The sequence below is a fragment of the Charadrius vociferus genome, unplaced genomic scaffold (genome assembly GCF_000708025.1).
Source record: "Charadrius vociferus isolate BGI_N301 unplaced genomic scaffold, ASM70802v2 scaffold332, whole genome shotgun sequence".
Taxonomy (NCBI): domain Eukaryota; kingdom Metazoa; phylum Chordata; class Aves; order Charadriiformes; family Charadriidae; genus Charadrius; species Charadrius vociferus.
The window spans coordinates 1,573,395-1,591,036 of record NW_009647418.1 but is presented as its reverse complement, the minus strand read 5'-3'; the positions used below and the strand labels follow the sequence as shown (position 1 = coordinate 1,591,036).

Sequence of the window (17,642 nt, the reverse complement as noted above, 5' to 3'; positions counted from 1 at the left end):
CCTTGTACATCCAGCTGGCAAAACACTAAAGTAAGAGCCGCAGACCAGATGCGCCGGTGCTTAACTGGCGCCCAAGTTAAGCGTCCTCTGCATTCATCACTGTATTTCAGCAAAATCTAAAAAAACCCACCAAACTAATGAGTCTTTGCAGCCCTCTCAACCGATGCAGAATCATTCCAGTGGCCTCCAGTTGTGTTGCTGCAACGCATCTCGGAGGAACCTGTCAAGTCCGCTGCAAAGCCAAAAAAGTCACACGCAACTGAAAGACGGCAAGGGCCAAGCTCGCTACGGGGGCAAAGCTCACCCCATCCCTATCAAAACGGGGGCACTCCAAACGCCGTCTTGCTCTCTTCTTTCTTGATGAGAGAGCGGCAGAGAGCCCTTCCCTCCAACAAAGCCGGTGTTTCAAACAAGAAAGGACACGGTCCCATCAAAGGTAGGTCAAGCCTTTGGCACAAACCACTCAACGGTGCCGCAGATCACGCGGCAGATGTAGCATACAAAATTAAGCATGTTTGCTTGAAGCCCGCGCTCGCAGGTGAACCAAAGGGACCCAGGCAGACGGGTAACGGAGCACAGCGAGGCAGCTAAATAGGACTTAAAAGCTTTTGAAGCTGCGAACACTGGAATGAACTGGGGCATGAAATTAATTTTAACTGTACTGAATAGGAGACAGGCCATAAAACTCCATGAAAATAGGAGACCGGTAACATTTTAGTAAGAGTAGAAATTCTCCCCTTAACTCCCCAGTCAGCTCTACTAGCATAAGTGACTCATCCCAGCTGAAAAGCAAAGCAAACAAGCAGGAAGAATTAAACTAGTGTCGCAAGGCGGAGAGCATCGCTGTAGAGAAATCGAGGAATCCTGGCTTTGGAATATTCAAATGCTTTCCCGCTGACACTCGCAAACATTCAACTGAGAAAAAAAAAAAAAAATCCACCCTAGGAAACATTTTTAAAAAATAGAAAAAAAAGCATTTGTGAACAGTAACAGCCTGGCCACCCTCCTGTGCCCAGGTAGGAGGCTTCAAACCAGCTTCACGTTGGAGCAGTTTCCGCTCAGCACAACCGAGCCAGCATGCAGTGAGGTTTTGCGGACAGAATCACAACCTAGATCATTTTTCCAGCAATGTGCCGAAAGACTTTTTCATCATGGCTGAACCTGCATAGGGTGAAGTTGTTCAGAAGAACCTGCATCCAATTACACCTGGGCAAAATATAACCTGCGGTGTCCTGGCAATTGTCCTTCTGGTGCTTTCATGCATCTGGCCGATGTCTCCCAGCACCATGAGGATCTACTGGGTTTCCTACCGAAACAGCCACCTCCAGGCTACGGAGCAGAAGCTGCTCTTCCAGAGCAGAAAAGGAAAAACATATTAAGAACTAGGAGAGAATAAAAAATACCTCCAAACGCAGCCCGTGGAGAAGCTGTAGGTAGGATTTGAACGTCCAAGCATGATTTGGTCGAGCCAAAGAAGTTTAATACCTTTTCCTCTTAGTCAAAGGATCCCGAATCATTTGCTTGGAAGAATCACCGAAATCTTGATTTTGTACCTGCCGCCCAAGCATCCACATATCCTTTAATGTGCAACAGGGACACAAGAGATAGGAGAACAGGACACAGCAATATCTCTGCACATCCACCACCAAGCAGCAAAGTGCAATTCAGGCCCCAGGACCTCCGAGACAGGCCCACGGTCAAAAGCAGCAAACATCTGGAGCCCAGATCGCTCAAGGGCCTTTCGCTGGCCTAGATCTGTGAATGCGCTCGGCTGGCATCAATAACCAGCTGAAGGCAGCTAATTGCGAGGTTTCTGGAAGGAGGAGACGGAGGCTTTTCATTAAAACGTGTGGTTTCCTTCCCATATTTTTGCAGCATTAATCACAGTGCACATTAACCCCGAGCCTGCCTGCTCCAACCTCTCTTTGCTCTATCACCGCCACCGCTACCGCCGCACGAGAGGGTTGGGATAACCCAACGGATGCCTACAAAGGGACGGATGGAGAGGAGCGCCTGCTCTGACGGCCCGGGAAGCTGCTTTGATGGGGCTTCACGTCTCATTACTGGTTTTCACTCCTGACCTGCGCTGTCAGTTCCCTCTCGTTTGCGCCCGTCTTTCAGGCAGCAACCAAGGACAGGAAATCGTTTAAATCGCAGGAAAATGTGATCACAAACCCACAAATATTGGCAGGGGAACGGAGAGTGGGTGAAGTATCTGGATCTACTTTTAACCCGTTCTTTCAAGGACAAAAGTAGCGATCAGCTTCAAATTGCCACCTTCAGTGCTCGGCTTGTGACGGCCATGGTGCCCTTCAAGTGAAGAGAGGGGTCAGGGGACCCCAAAAGACAGTGACTGTCACACACCAGCGGTGAGTCACAGCCAGTGACATGGAGAGCACGTCCTTGGGCCAGCACTTGATGCTGCACAAGGTGGTTTATCAGCCGTCAACCCCCTGAACTGACAGCAAAATAACTTCCAAAAGTGGGGGGCTACAAGCCCGCAGGGAGCACAGCCCCTCTGCCAGGCACCATCGCCTCTCCTGAGAGTAAAATCACCCCCTACTTCCTTAGTTCTGCGTTGAATCAGTGAACTGGAGGGGGCGGCTCTGGGTTTGTTTGCTTTTTTAATATCTTTGCAGCTCAAAAAGGACACCCGAGCGGTGTGGGCTGGGGGAGGCGGAGAGCGGGGAGGGCACGCGTCTGCCCGCTCCGCAGAGCTGCCTTCGCAACGACAACGACGGGAGACGCAAGCCAAAGCACACACGTGTCAAAATCCTGGGAGGTCCTTGTCCACGACTCGTGGCGACGTCTGCCGAGCTCAAACGACCGGGGGTAAATGCATCACCAACACGAGGCACAAAGGAAATGTCTGGAAGCAAAAAGCTATGGGGATTTCTCAGCTGCGGGAAAAGCCATCATTTCCCACTGACTTCTCCGTCTGCTTGCCCTCCCCACCGGCCCCCCGGAGATGATGCTCCCCTGCCCTAGAGGTGCACGGTACAGCACCCAGGCCAACGCCGAGTACCCCAAGGCGACTCTCGCGTTCTGGGTGCTGGTGCCCAGGGCTGGCAGCGAGGCTGCTCGGGGACCCGCTGAGCCCTGTGGGATCCGAAGGGCTCGGGGTGACTCCGGGGTTCGAATGTTTTACAGAGAACACGTTGCCTGGATGCCACAGGAAGCCTTGGGTGGAGCAGGAACCGAGCGGGGCCGGGCAGCCAGAAGCGGGGTCATGTCACCAAACCCTCCTCCTCCCCGCAGCCCTTGGGGACAGACGGCACCTACACGCTGCCAGCACCGACCGTGCTCCCCCGCAGCCCAGCAGAACAGCAGAGGTACGTTAACTCATCAATTAAAATACCTCTGAAAAGCAAAAGATTATTAACTTTTGTTAATAGATTATTAAAGATGATTATCGCCAGCTGACCGAGCCCGTACCAAAATAGACACGCTGCAGGCAGCTCAGAGCAATCATCGGTTCATTCAAGGCAGATAAAAGTTTCAGATCTGGTTTGACTATTTAAATTTCCAACAATAATCACAATTATCGCTATTCTCATTATCTGTTAGATTTCTTCTATGTTCAGGAAGTCACTGTGGTTATTAAATGCAGGCTGATGATTAAATCGTGTATTGAGGTGATAAGTCAAATTAGATGATTGCTAAGTCTCGGTAAGTATCTTTGAAATAACCAGTTGTTATTAGACATTCAAGAGGTGCTTCATGAAAATCTAATTGTAATTGCAACTTTTCATTTTACCTCATCTTTCCCACATGCAAACACACACGCGCGCGCGCTGGCAGCTGATTTTGTACTTCAGTACGCATGAAACACAGAAGAAAGCACCCAAGGTGAGTGAGTGCCTCCTGGGAAAACGCTGAGAGACCGGCCAGGACCCACGTCCACCCTCCCCTTCCCCTCCGAGAAAAATCAAATGGCACCTTCAGCATCCGTCTGAAGCCACGGCTCCCAACTGCTGGGCTGGTTTGTGCCTCAGGCACCCGGAGCAGCGAAACACCGGCTCTAAAAGGGTGCTCGCTATTCCTCGGCAGCCTTCATCGGGGTCTGGGAGAGAGATAGCATCCCTCCCGCTCCAGCCTAATGCCCAACCTGACATTTAAAATAGCCTTTTATTGCCACATACTTACATTTTAATGTTTTCATGGTATTGCCTGGTGTCTGAAGGCTGGTTGTATAACGGCTGAAATAAATAAGAAAAATGAAGGCATAAATGGTACAGTCTGACATTTAGAAACTTAAACCCATCAGAAGCGCTGCCGCCTCGGTGCGGGCTCCTGTCTCCCCGAGCTGTGCCCCATCCCCGTGTCCCCCAGCCCGCCCGTCGCCCCCAGCCCCGCTCCCCGGCCGTACTGGAGGGTTCTGGCTCCCGGCGGCGCCGCTCGAGCCCCGGTGCATCCCGGCTCAGCCCGTGGGAGGGCAGGCAGCGCTCGAGCGAGCTGGCTCAGAACAAGCACTTTGCGACGTAATCCACATAAACACGGCACAGCGGAGTACGTGGTTGTTATTCACTGATTGAAAAACGCAGTGCGCTTTGGAACATATGACATGGGGGAGGCGAGGGGAAAGGGGGGCTTGGGGAGCGGGAAGAGACGGTCTGTGTGCTGCAAATTGTTATGTCTACGCGGCAAATGCCTGCCTGAGCTCTCCCGAGGAGCCAAGCGCAGGCAACTGCAGGCAGGACAAGTCTTCACCCCCGTGGTTTCCAGCAATGCCGGGGGTGGGCTGGCCCCTGGACACGTCACCGCAGTCCCCTAGTAGCCAGGCACAGAGCGATGCTTTCGTCCGTCCCTCAGGAGGGGCACTGGGCTGTGGTAGAATGAGCGTTTTGCCCAGAGTTGCCCTTTGGAGAGCCCAGTGACTGTGGCTGTTTCCAACACCCGATGTGAGCACCCACCACGGGGCTGCTCTGCCCATCGCACCCTCAGCGGGGACATGCCAGGGCCCTCCATGAGCAGTCAGGAGAGCTGGATCCGTTCCTGGTCACCTTCAACCAGTGACTGCCCCCACTACCTCTCCCTTCCCATCAGCAGGGTGATGTACCCTCGGGGAACCTGCCACGGCACGGGGTCCTACCTCTGGAAGGGAGAGGTGCCCCAGAGACCACGCTCAATCCCGCCTGTTGTGGTTAACAGCCCAGGCTGTGCTCCAGGAGCTGCCACCAGTTGTGTCCATGCAAGCAGGCTGACAGGGTGCTCAGGATCAAGCCCTGCAACACTCTTCCAGTTACCAGCTAAGCTGGTGTGAACATGTCCAAGACCATGCTAGTCAAAAGCTTGCCATGGCCCAACCATCATCAGCAACTGGCCATCTAACGAGCGCAGCTCCTGTGTAACCACTGCATCATCACCCAACTTCTCAAGCAGTTCATCCACAAACTTTCACCAAAGCAGCTGTGAGCGATCTAACAACTGTGGCCAAACACAAGCAGGAGGACACGGGGTGCTTGAAAGTCCTAGTTGAAGGCGGCTTCCTGGCCGTGGCTACATACAAACCAGCTCACCTTCCTACTCTGGTCACATGGCTGATGCTACACTCTGGGTCTATTCAATTTCACCTCACATTAAACACGGAAAAAGAGCAAAACATCTGCTGAACATCTGCTCAACCAGGTGAGCAGCACTGGAAAGGACAGGACCAGCAAATGCAGGTGGGTCCCTTTCTCCTCCAGTTTGAAGAAGGTGTTATTCTCACCTCCTCCACTGTATTTTCCCATCACCATCACAGGTGCTTGGCACGGGAGCTTGTTTTTCCACACAGCCAGCCTGTCTCTGCTACCCCGTAAAAACCAGATACTGCCTCACCTCTCCCCTGCCACACACCAGGACAGCCACATCGATTTGCACAGAAAGGACACCCGGTGTCGCTCTCCCTACTCCCTGCAGCCCATCACCGCTGCATTTTGGCACCAACGGGTCATCAGCTTCTTTTTCTGGCTGCCCTTGGACACACGACTCTTCGTTAGGAAAGCACAAGTAATCCCACGTGGAAGAGGAGCGCAGAGGAGCCCAGGCAGACAGACGCGGTGAGATGAACCGTCGCGTCCCAGGAGGGCTGCGGAGCTGCTGGCAGCGTTCGGGCATCTGTTACCCTGCGAGGGGACGGCGGGCTGCAAGTCGGCAAGGAGACACTTGGCCACCCCGTGCGAGCAGTGCCAGGGCAGGCAAGAAGGGACAGGTCCCCCAGAAGGAGACACGTTCTCAGTGGGGTCCCTTCCCCAGGGGTATTTCTATCCCAAATCCTCTCAGATCTGCCGGTCCGACTCCAGGCTCAGAGCTGGCTGTGCACTTCACGCTCGGAAAGCTCAGAGGAACACAGACATCCGTCTCATCACGTAGCTCGAGAAAGGCAGGTCTGCACCATGGAGAGAAGAAATCAAGCGGTGGCTCTGGAGCATCACGTCCACAGTCACCTCGGGAAGGCTCGACTGGGCTGCCTTGACCGGTGACTGCCTCTTGGAAGAGGACCGCAGGAACTGGAAATATTGATAAATAAAAGTGCCTCTCTCCCCTCCGTGCCCATAAAAATCAAAGCAAATAAGCTGGCATGTGGCGAGCCACAGAGACCTTCCTCCTGGGAGAAGGCAGTGGAGTAAACGTTTTGATTTGCGCGTGGCTTAGAAGATGCTCACATGTGTGTGGACATCACGGCTGCCCTGATGCTGCTCGGCTCACCAAAGGTGGCCGATTCTTTTCCACTACTACTTACCTATGATATAAAGAGCCTCTTAAATTCTTAGTTAGCAAACCTAAGTGTGAACAGACAAGCGCTGGAACACATCACTTTAAAAGGAATGCCCAAACATTCAAAAGTAAGAAACTCTAGGACTCAAAACCAAGATCCACATGACACCGGCATCTCAACGAGACTTCTGTCTGCACAACAGCTTCGGCACTGTACCTCAGCCCACGCAGTGAAGACAAGTTCTACCTACCCCAGAGAGAACACATCCTCACAGCCTAAATAGTTAAATAAACTTCTCAAGAGGGCAGGGACTGAGAAACAGCATCTTCCCTCCAAGCCATCCGCAACCTGCCCAGAATCACAGCCTTCTCGGTGAGTAAGCAGAAGGAGAGCTGACAGGTCAGATGGGTAAGGTGAGATGGTCAATACATCCACCCTGTTTCTTCAGGGTAAGGGACATGTAATGCATTTCTGTGGGGGATGATATTTAAGAAAAACATAATTGCAATGAAAAGCTGTTGCTGGAAAAACCTTGGATTTACTGAAAGCTCTTTAAAAATAAAAACAGAATGAAAGGTCTCAATTGCTTTCTGGCCACTGCAGTGTTCACACTACACATCTCAATGGCATTTCTCCCCGGGGGGAAGCATGGGGTCGTTTTTAAAATGGTTTTTAAAATGGTCGTTTTTAAAATCCCGCTACATTGCAGGGATAAAATGAGCAGAGTTCTGGTTTACTGAGTCACAACCTCCTCTTGACCTAGAGGGGAGCACCAGCTTCCCGGGACCTCAATTGGACCCCTGGGCAGGGGTGATTCCTACCACGGGGACGGGGAGCCGAGCCCCAGAAAAGGGCAGGGCAGTGGCCGCGGCTGCGCAGCACACCGGTGTGCTCTGCACCGGCTGGGGCTGACGGCGGGGGCAGGGAAGAGGTGCAGGGCCTCCCAAAACCCCAGCAGACAGGATGGAGAGGCACCAGCAAGGAGTAACGGGCAAAGGGATTCGGGGACAATTCTGCACGTTTAAAACCCCAGAAGCACAAAGACAAGGATCTTCCAAAGAGGATCAGACACGAATGACACCTCTAAGATCCAAAGTGCAGGGCCAGACCTTGTGAGGTCAAAGCAGCGAGACGCCAGGAACCAGCAACACACGCTTGCTGCTTCCTTGATGTACAATCCAAGGACAGCACTTCCCGCGAAGAAGACCGTGTAAGCCCAAAAGCTCAGAAGGAGCCGTTTAAAAGACAGAAGTCAAGAGTTAGAGTTTCCTACCACAGCTGGGCCATCTCCCAGCAGCTTCCAACTTGATGGGAAACCCACGACACAGACCCAAAATTTCTGGGTAAATCCCGATTTGTGCTATACCGGATCACTCACAAACCCCCTCCTTCCAGCTAACGCTCCAGGCAGCCCCGACAAGCCCAGCCATGCGCTCAGGCGATAGCATTTCTCTCTTCGTTCAAACACAACCCCCTCGGAGCAACCTGCTGCCAGCAGGACAGAAGGCAGAGCCCCTGCGCAGCCCCTCCGCCCCGCTAACGCCAGCGCAAGTTGGGGACGCGGCCGCCAGCAGCACCCAAGACCTCGTACCCCCTCACCCTGCCCGCAGCTGCCGTTTGCCAACGCTGCGGTAACCTCCGGCCTCTCTCTGCCACCACGAACCGATTTCCACTGTGACCTCTCGCCTCGCACCGTCAGCCCCTGGCGAGTTGCCCCGCTGCCGAGCCGACGTGCATCCCTCACCACCGCTGTTGCAAATGCAATAACCAGAGCCCTCCGAAAAGCCAAAATCAAGACGTCAGCAGCCCGAGCGGAGCCGATAGCAAGCTGAGACCCTGCATTTGGGTGACAGCCACCGCCGGTCCTCGCGCAGGTCTTGCGCCAGGCTGCCCCAACCTCCCCGCGAGTCACTCCTGGGTCATGGCAGCTCCAGGGCTGGTGCACGTCGCGTGCGATACGGTGGAGCAGGTACGCGCATCGGGCTGAGCCCGCAAAGCCGCTCGCCTTCCCGGAGCTGCTTCCTTTCCAATTCAGAAGAAGATGTGACTATTCATCTCGTCTCTCGGAGGCCGTTGGCAGGCCCTGGGTGCTGTTTTGCCCGACACGGCGTGGGGGCTGGGCCGTAGGAAGCAGCTCTCTCTAGGGAGGCGGATGAGACGGTCTGCGAGAGGCACGCAGAGCCCAGCTGGGGTTTTGCAGGGTTTTCTCAGCAGAGGTTTCCCCTGCCCACCGAGGGGTACGGCAGGGCGACAGCGGAAAGGTTTGCCCCGGGCTGTGCTGCAGCAGTGTGTCAGCACCCAGGGACAAAGCATTGGCAAACTAAAAAAAATGAAAAAAAGGAGGGAGGAAAAAAAAAGGGGGGGCGGAGGGGGGCAGGGAGGAAAGGAAACACACCATCTTTCGGATGAGGAAGCACCAACCCCAGGCACTGCCAATCTTCAGAGCAGAAAGAGAGCAAAGGGTTCGACCCTGGTGACTCAAAGGAAAAATAATGAGCACTACCTCCCCATACCAGGAAACGGGCTTCAACACGTAGCAGAGAGCACTAATTCCCTTGTGACCTCTCCCTTACGCACCCGGCGAAGATAGTGATTAGTACCACCTCCACACGGCACGGCCAAATTACAGCTGCCGAGGACTGTGAGCTGCCCGCTCCCACCTGGCAGGAATGGCTCCTTCCATCGCACCCCAGGGCTGGTGCAAAGCAGGAGATGCTCCCTCAGACCACGTCCGGCCCCCTCCGATCCTTCCAGCCGCATCGCTGCAGACGCACCTTTTCCCAGCACCTGGGACTCAGCCCCTCAGGGGCTGTTTTCAGCCACCCCTCCAGCAACCAACCGCTCGACTCATAGCTGGATTTTGCTGGGTGAGGGGGCAGCCTAAAATTGACAATTTATTATAAGTTGGTTTTCTCCGCTTCCCTGTGCATGCGGAAGACAGCAATAGGATGTGTGCGACTCCTGATACCCGCAGGTCGCTGCAGCTGTGACCGCGCTGTGCTTACTCAGCATCTTCCAGCACCCTCCTCCGTTTGCAGCAGGGTGGGACAGAGGACAGCCATCCCGGTGCTTGTCCCTCCCGTGACGCCGGCTGGCCAGGCAGCAGCCCCGGTGCCGCGGCCGCCATCAGCAGATGAAGCCATGAGCATCCTGAGCAGAGGCAGACTGTGCCGGAGCCCCTTCCACCACCCAGGAGAAGGAGAAGGGTTAAGGCTCTCCGAAGAGGGCTCTGTGTGTGTGTGTCTCTGCCTTTCAGTACTCATCTCAACCACTTCGCTTCCTGCCTTGGTCCCGTGCCAGCGAGAGCTCTGGGCCAGCGGTGCCCTTCCTTTTGCTTCCTCCTGACGGCTTAGACACACAGGCAGGGCGCTGCGCTCGCCGCCCAGGGACCTCTCCAAACCTGGCCCGGCTCCCGCTCCCCGCAGCGAGAGGGAACACTCACCAGCTCCACCTGGGGCCCCAGTCCTTCCAGGATCCGGTGGGCAGCCTCTGCCTTCTTCTGCAGGGAGGAAAGGAGAGGGAGAAGAAAAGTTACTTCTGCCATCAGTTACAGAATCACAGAATCACAGAATGGTCAGGGTTGGAAGGTTACGGTCACAGCGCTCTGCTCCTGCTCTCCCCCTGTGCCAAAACCCCTTCCCAAACCTCCGCAGAGCCACCGCAAATCCCACCCTTGACTGAACGCAGTGGAAAGGTTCGTCTCAGCCCCTGGACCTGCAGGAAAGCCCCACGGGCGCACTCGAGTCATCACGACTTCGGAGCTCTGCCTGGGAAGCCACCCAAATCCCCGACCCCGGGGGCAGGCCACCCCGTCCCTCCGCACGGCCGCCGTGCTGGGAGGAGGGCGGGCGAGCCGGCACGCACGCAGAGATGCCCTTTCTAGGATTCATCGCTTCACGAGCATGTGATCATTAGATGCGAGCTGCCCTTGGCTCCTCGTCGTGCTCTCGCTTCCCTCCCCTCCCCGCCGCAGAGGAGCCCTTCTCTGCCCCCTCCCGCCCCCGGCCAAGCTACCTAGTGCTTATTAGAGACAAAAAAACCACCCAGGAACACGTGTCAGGGGCTGTGCGGTGGTTGCTAATTAAACAGACCTGAAAAAAACAGACATGGGTTGGCTGCAGCAGGAGTCTAAATAAAAGATGACATTTTCAGTAAACAGCGCTTCCTCGCAAAGCCCGGCTTTTCAGCGGGGGTTACTGACAGTCCGATAAATCCAGATCGCCGCACGCTGCCGACGGGCCACGGCGCTGAGCTGATAAAGCCAAATACCTGGCAGTGAGGAGGGGGGCGAGGAGATGGATTTTCAGAGGGATTTGTTCAGTAAAATAGGTAGTTTTAGCTATTTTGAGGCAGGGGGAAGAGAAAATCCACAGCTGCCTAAAAGAGGGGTGAAGCAGCACTGTACAGAGCTGAGCTTCCCAAGATTTAAACACGGGGAGTTGGGGGGGAGAAGGGGAAAACCCTTTTTTGAAGCACATTCAACATTTTAACCCCCTAGAGCCCCGCCAGAGCTGTGGGGTGGGAGCTGAGCCCCAGGGTTGGGGAGCTGGGGAGGGCTGGGCTCTGGGCTCCCCAATTTTGGCAAACCCCGGGTGAAGACCACCCCTCTCCCGGGGGCAGGGAAGGGATTTCAGCTCCGGGGCTCCGGCTCATGCTACTCTCGAGCACCGGGCACCTCTCACCTTCACACCAGCTCCTGGCAGGAGGAGTTTCCCAGGGTCTCAGCGCAGGGGACGCCTCACCGAAAGCTGGTCCATCGCCCTGCCGCCTCGTGCCCACATCCACCCTCCCTCCCCGGGGTGGGTTTCCAAAAGCTTCACCTACCCCCACCCCAACCTTGCCGCCGGCCGGTCCTCAGAAGCGCTGACGCAGCGGGTAGGTGTGCAAGTTCCTCGCCGGGGCTTTGCACACCCACACACCGTCGGATCTGCCAGCGTGCACTTTTGCAGAGCCGTCCCCGGGCGCAGCTGCATGAGTCACCTCTGCCTGCAGCCACGCTCAGGGCCCCGGCAAAACCGCCCCGGCTCGCCTGCAACACCCGCACCAGCTGCCTCATCGCAACAGGGTGCTCCGGAGACGGTTCCAGCTCCTCTGTTTGCTGTACGTCCAGGAGGACGCAAAGTTTGTTTGCGATTCAGAAGCGATGCCAAGAGAGACGGAGCCCCAAAGCGTGCCTGCTCTGGCACTGTGCTCACACGTATGCACGAGGCACGCGGCACCGCCGGTATGAACACATCCCTGCCCGTTCATCCTGCGCAGCAGAGCTCGGGGTTCGCAGATGTCACCATCACGGCGTGGACTTCGCAGGCAAGGACGCGCGGACACACACACACACACACACACAGAGCAGCTAGGGATGCTGCGGCAGAGCCCAAAATGCAGCTGGAGCCCATCCCAGCGAGCTCCTCTGACCCTCTGGCTTCTCCCCAGTCCCTGCTACATCCTAGGAGGACCACGGTCGGGGATTTGCCCCCAGCGCCCGGCGCTCTCTGCAGCACTCGGGGATGCGCAGCAGCAGCAGCCCCATCCAGCATCTTGCTCCCGCATCCCCAGCGTGCCGCTCAGCGCAGGCAACGCTTCTGACCGGTGCCAGACCAGCAGCAAGAAGCTTGCAGGGACCACAGGGAAAAAGTACAATTGTCCCACTGATGGAGATGGGTCTTTGGAGAGCAAGTGCATCCCGGAACGAAGCCCGGGAGATGCTGGGAAAGAGCTGCGACAGAAGGAAGCGCCTGCCCTCGCCTGGGATTTGGGCTCCAGGGAAAAGAGCCACGTGTTTACACACGGCAATTACATTTTCTGCACTGCAATAAACTGCTCCCATCTATTCTCCCCTGCCAGACTGCTGCCGACGCGAGGGTGCTTTGACACGTACGGGAAAGGAGGGATTGGCCCTGACCCACGGGGGAAGCAAAGCGATCCCCAGCGCCAGGACCCACCCGCAAAGCCCAGCGCTCGCAAAGCTTCAGATCAACAGGGCAGAACACGTGGTCCAAGCTGTAAGAGGCGTGCATCTACCCTCATAAAATACCGTATCTGCTACAGAGTGTGCGCCTCTTCCACACGAGATCCTGTCCCGTAACAGGGATTTCCCACCGGGTTCACGAAGACAAGGACAGACCCGGCTAACAGAGCACCCGGCTCTGCCGTCCCCAAGGATGCTCCAGCTGATGATGGGGCAATCAAAGCCCAGCAAACGCAGCCCACGCCAGAAACCCAACAGCCGCACAGCCCGGCCCGGCTCCTCCCAAAGTAACAGACGTTTCCACCACTAAACATCGGACTCCATTAACGGGAACAAGGCAAGTCTGCCCGGGGACGTGCCCCTTGGAAACAGTCATCAGGAGATGGGAGAGCTCCCAGCCAGAGCTTAACGTTTTGGTTTCCATGAGCTATAAAATCTGCTGACCTTGGAAAACATCAGCACCATGGCATTCGGAAGTCTTAAACAGTTAAAACCAGAGGGGAAGATTTTTCGGAGGGGGGCGCAGTCATTAAAACTACTACAAAATACTCTGCATCTGCTGCCAAGACTGGGATTCGGTCAACTGCCCTCCTGCCCATCGCTGCCTGCAGGCCGCTGGGAAGCATCAGCTTACCCAAGGATTTTTGTGATGCATACCTGGGACAAAAATCAGCAACCCAATTAATTGCAGGCAGCGTAACTGTGGGTAGAAGATTGCAGCCCCAGCTCGAGGCAGCCGGTCCCAGCAGAGGCCCGCTCTCCCGGGCACCAGCCCTGGCAGCGGGGGAGGGCACAGCAAGGAAGCGAGGATGCCGCGGGCCCGTGTGTACGATGCGATTAACTTCGAGAAAGAGCCGAGTGCGTTCAGCTGCTGCATTTGCCATGTTTAGACAACTTAATGAGACAACCCAGAGGCAAATCACCATAGGCAGAACATGTGGCGAATCAAGAAGAATGACATAATTTGTCTTGCATTAACCGACTGTAATATACACGTCTCCAGAACGAAAGATCAGGAGGGGAAGCTATTCCGAGCACGTCATATCTTTGTACGTACACAAAGAAATGCCTCTATCTTGAAAGCTGCCCAATTAACACTTGACACCCACTGTAATTGCTGATGCTCCTTGCTGCATTTATCAGATCATAGTGGAGCCGTAATGAGCTGTCTGAAAGGCCACGCAGACCGAGGCGAGAGCTGGCGGCAGAATTGGGAAGGACATATTACACCCGGCAGAAGGTTCCCACCATGCTGGGGCTCATCCTGAAGGACAGACAGGGAGACACGCTCCCACCTGGAGACCCGGTGAGCCAGAAGCCTGGCTGGGGAATTTAGGCAAACCTCAAACTGGGCAGTTCCCCCTGCATCCACAGGACCTCCGCTGAAGACTATCGGCAGCCCTGCTAATTCCTTTCCTTTCCAAAGGCGCAGCCACCTACGACTTGGTTCCAATATTGAGTTTGTCAGGAGCACGTTTAGCGATTGATCCTGCAGAAGGAAACCAGAGGGTTCATCCGACACCTGCTGAATAACCCCATCCGCGCCTGCAATCCCTGTGATTAACAGAAAGAAACATATCAGGCAGCAAATCCAGCTATTACTTCTGGGGACATGCATGAAGATTCCCCACCGGTTTTATAGTCCCTCTGCAGCTCCACAGCAAGCAGCTAATGACCCCTTTTCCCAATCCGGTACAGAGTCCTGAAATACTGCCACAGCCCTGGGAGCAGTGGCGTTCATGGAGCGACTGAAGCCCCGAGGCTAAATTTTGCTCCCATTTACCATGAGCGTCGTTTTGCTCCGGTAGAGCAGCTCTGGGTTTGGCACCAGCGCGGCCAAACTGTGGGCGCTTCCGAGGGCAGAGGCTCCTCTGGAGCACGTTTAAGCACGACTTGGATGGAGAGATGAAGCCCATCACATACTAGTCCTCCACGTGCATTTTTGGAGCGATCAAGGTGTCTCGAGAAGTGCAGCTGAACCGTGTACGCTGCTCTGTGTCACTGTGGGGCCCGTGGATGCAAAAGGGGACCAGCAGATGTGGCAGGCAGCAACATCTGCCCCCAGAGAACCTCTCAGTGCACGGGCAGGGGCACGGGCAGGTGGACCACGGCTGAGGACCATCTCGCGCTCCTCCAACAGGCCTGGAGCTAAAAATACCTTCGCCCACAACAAAAACCTCCCTGCAGACTTCAAAAAATCTCCCTTTTCACCTAACAAGCATTTGGCTTCCAAAGCCAACTCCAGCCCCTTGTTTTTCCTTTGAAGGAACTTAAAATAGGCGTGGGAGGGGGAAGCGGGCAGGAGAGCAACTTCCCGGCCATGCGAGCTCCCGTGGGGATGACGAGCCAACCCTCGAAGCAGCGGAGCATCCGAAACCAGAGAAGGGAGAGTCTGGGATTTCGCGTGGGCCCTTCTTAAAGCAAAGTTTAAAAATGGAAGAGAAGGAAACACAAGAGTTATTTTGAGCAAGCGGATCTGAAATTAGGAGGCGGCATTTTCTTGGACCAACTCCAGCCACGGCTCCATGCAGCACAAAGCTGCCGCAGCTGAACCGTGCTCCCGGGGTTATTTATAGCAGCCCGTAGGCAGCAGCGCTGGGGAATGGAAGGGTTTCTATTTGGGACCGGCCATGTCCTGCATGGAGATAAGCAAAGCCCTTGGAGAGGCAGGAGAGCAGCGCACTGGGAGGCACTGGGAAAAATTCCTGTCCCGGCAGCACGATGTCCCGGGGACAGGCAGAGGTGCAGGAGCAGCACAGCGAAGAGGCAGGCTGGAGTCGGAGTTTGTTTAAAATAAGATTCAGGAGAAGCGTGGCTGAAGCCAGCAGAAATCATGGAAACCCTCAGGCGAGACACTTTTCTACACGAAGCAAAAAGCAAACAGTCTGGGGGGGATTTAAAGGCACTACCCTCCGTGCCAAGATCCGCTGGGACCAAACCATGGCCTGGCAGTGCCGGTTTCATGGGTAAGGTTTTCATTCCTAGGACCACAGGTACTCATTTTTTCCCCTTTAAACCTCAGCATCGTCTCTCCGAGAGCCAAACCACCCCAGCCGTTAGCCACAAAGCAGGTGGGACGAGCCCCGGCGCCGTGGGAAGGGAAAGCTCCTGCAGCCGGCAGGGATGGCCACCACCGGAGCTCCCAGCTGGACCATGGGAGCCCAAGGATGCTTGCCCTCTCCTGCACTCTTCTTGAACCCAAATGTCCGTGAGCATTAGGGGACGTCGGTCAGCCTGGGTGGGATGTGCCAGGCTCCTCTCACCCAGCCCAGGGGCTGATGCTCTCCAGGGATGTCCACAGGATGCGGGTGCCCCACACGCTCCCGCTTCCCCACCGCCCTGCGCCCGGCTGCAGCCATCTCCCCACCGCAGCAGCAGCGATGCAGCCCCGTCCCCGAGGGTCGGGCCAGCGGATGGATGCACGCAGCGGTGGTTACGAATGACTCATCACAAATAGTAAGAAAACTGAGGAAACGGGTCACATTGGAGCTGTGTGTTAATACCAGTCCCTGCCTATCCTGTGCGGAGAGTGATGCGCCGACTCATTTCAGGTGGCTCGCCGGTCTCTGGCTTTGGCTAGTCATTGCCAACCAGTTTCTGTGGTCAGCTCACTTGTAACTCTGTCCACAGCCAAGGGGTGAACCCCGCACCGTAGTCAGCTTTCCGCTTGCACACAGACATAGCATCACGCTCTGCTGTCTGCAAGGTTACGGTGCCCATTCAAAGCCAGATTAATTTTAAAGCAAGGCGCTAACGAGGCTTTGCCATCGCAAACCACTGTTGAACGTTCTGCCATTGCCAAACTGCTGACAACGTTGCCATTGCACAGGCGGCTTTTCGAAATGGAAGTCTGAGCACTGGAGCAGTTAGAGGAAAGCTCTGGTTGCCCCACCTAAGGAGCCAAAGCCACACCACAGGGTCCACGTTTCTCCCCCCGACAGATTTGCGTTCTCTGCGCTTCTCATCCTGATTTCCAGGACCTGAAAACGCAGGACACAGCATTATCTGGTCTGGGTTAATCACGGACAAAGCTTCTAAGTCAATGCATCTACTGGGAACTCCAGATCCTGAAGCAGACATTAAAAATAGACCTTTCCACTTTTCCTCTGGGCTATCTGAAAGCCCGTCGTGCATCACCAAGCCAACCCCAGAATAAAAGTTATCACAAACAAAAGCGGCCCTTTCAGCTGCCAAATCTGAAATGCTCCCACCCCGACTACCACATAAACTAGAATTTGAAAAAAAAGAAAGAAAAACAAACAAAAACCTGCAGATTTAATGCTCGAAAGCGGTTTCAGTGATAAGGTTTTATTTACCGCGCCAGCTCCATGCTGACGATGCAGGTCTGATTCTTCCCTTTCTAATGTAAATCGGGAGTTCATAGAAAATCAGAGTTATACAGACATAAAATCCCTGTGGGATCTGAGTCACACTCAGTGCCTTTGAGTAGTTAACGGCTAGATTATACTTTGCAATGCTAAAAGTGTTCATTTATTTATTCTCTTATTTATGGATGGGGCATTAATGCTTTATGAAGGTATTTGAGGAGGGTAAACGGAGAGCTGGGAACGGGCTCTGCACAGACACAACAGCAGCAGGGGGTGGAAAAAGTTCAAAACAATCCTTTGAATTCCAATTTTACAGCATAATGCTGAATTTATAGATAGATAGCTGTGCCCTTTTGAAGGAACAGGCACTGAGACAGAAAACGAATTAAAATTTAATCTTATTGATTTCCACCGACTCAAATCCCAAGAGCGAGACAGACGCTGCTGCCTGCTTCCACCGCCTGCACTGCATCAAACCCAGTTTTTCGGAGGGCTGACAGCGGAGCGGGGATGGGCTCGCGTGGCCACAAGACGCCGACATCCGCAGTGTGCAGGGGCGGACTCGTCCCAGCCCTCGGCACGCTGCGGTGGGTCGCAGCACACGGTGTCCCCTCCCTGGCACGGCGGCGGAGGGCGAAGTCACGCCGTG

The 17,642-nt window shown here is 55.0% G+C and overlaps 1 protein-coding gene across 1 annotated transcript in view; it reads right to left on the bottom strand.

The window, feature by feature from the left end:
- Positions 1-17,642, bottom strand: part of NCOR2 (nuclear receptor corepressor 2) — a 194,166-nt gene that overhangs the window by 115,975 nt on the left and 60,549 nt on the right. Inside the window, exons 6-7 of the mRNA XM_009880331.1 lie at positions 10,143-10,199; positions 4,147-4,199 (exon numbers count right to left, since the gene is read on the bottom strand). Of these exons, the coding sequence (XP_009878633.1) occupies positions 4,147-4,199; positions 10,143-10,199 (110 nt within the window). The remainder of the gene's footprint in view (positions 1-4,146; positions 4,200-10,142; positions 10,200-17,642) is intronic.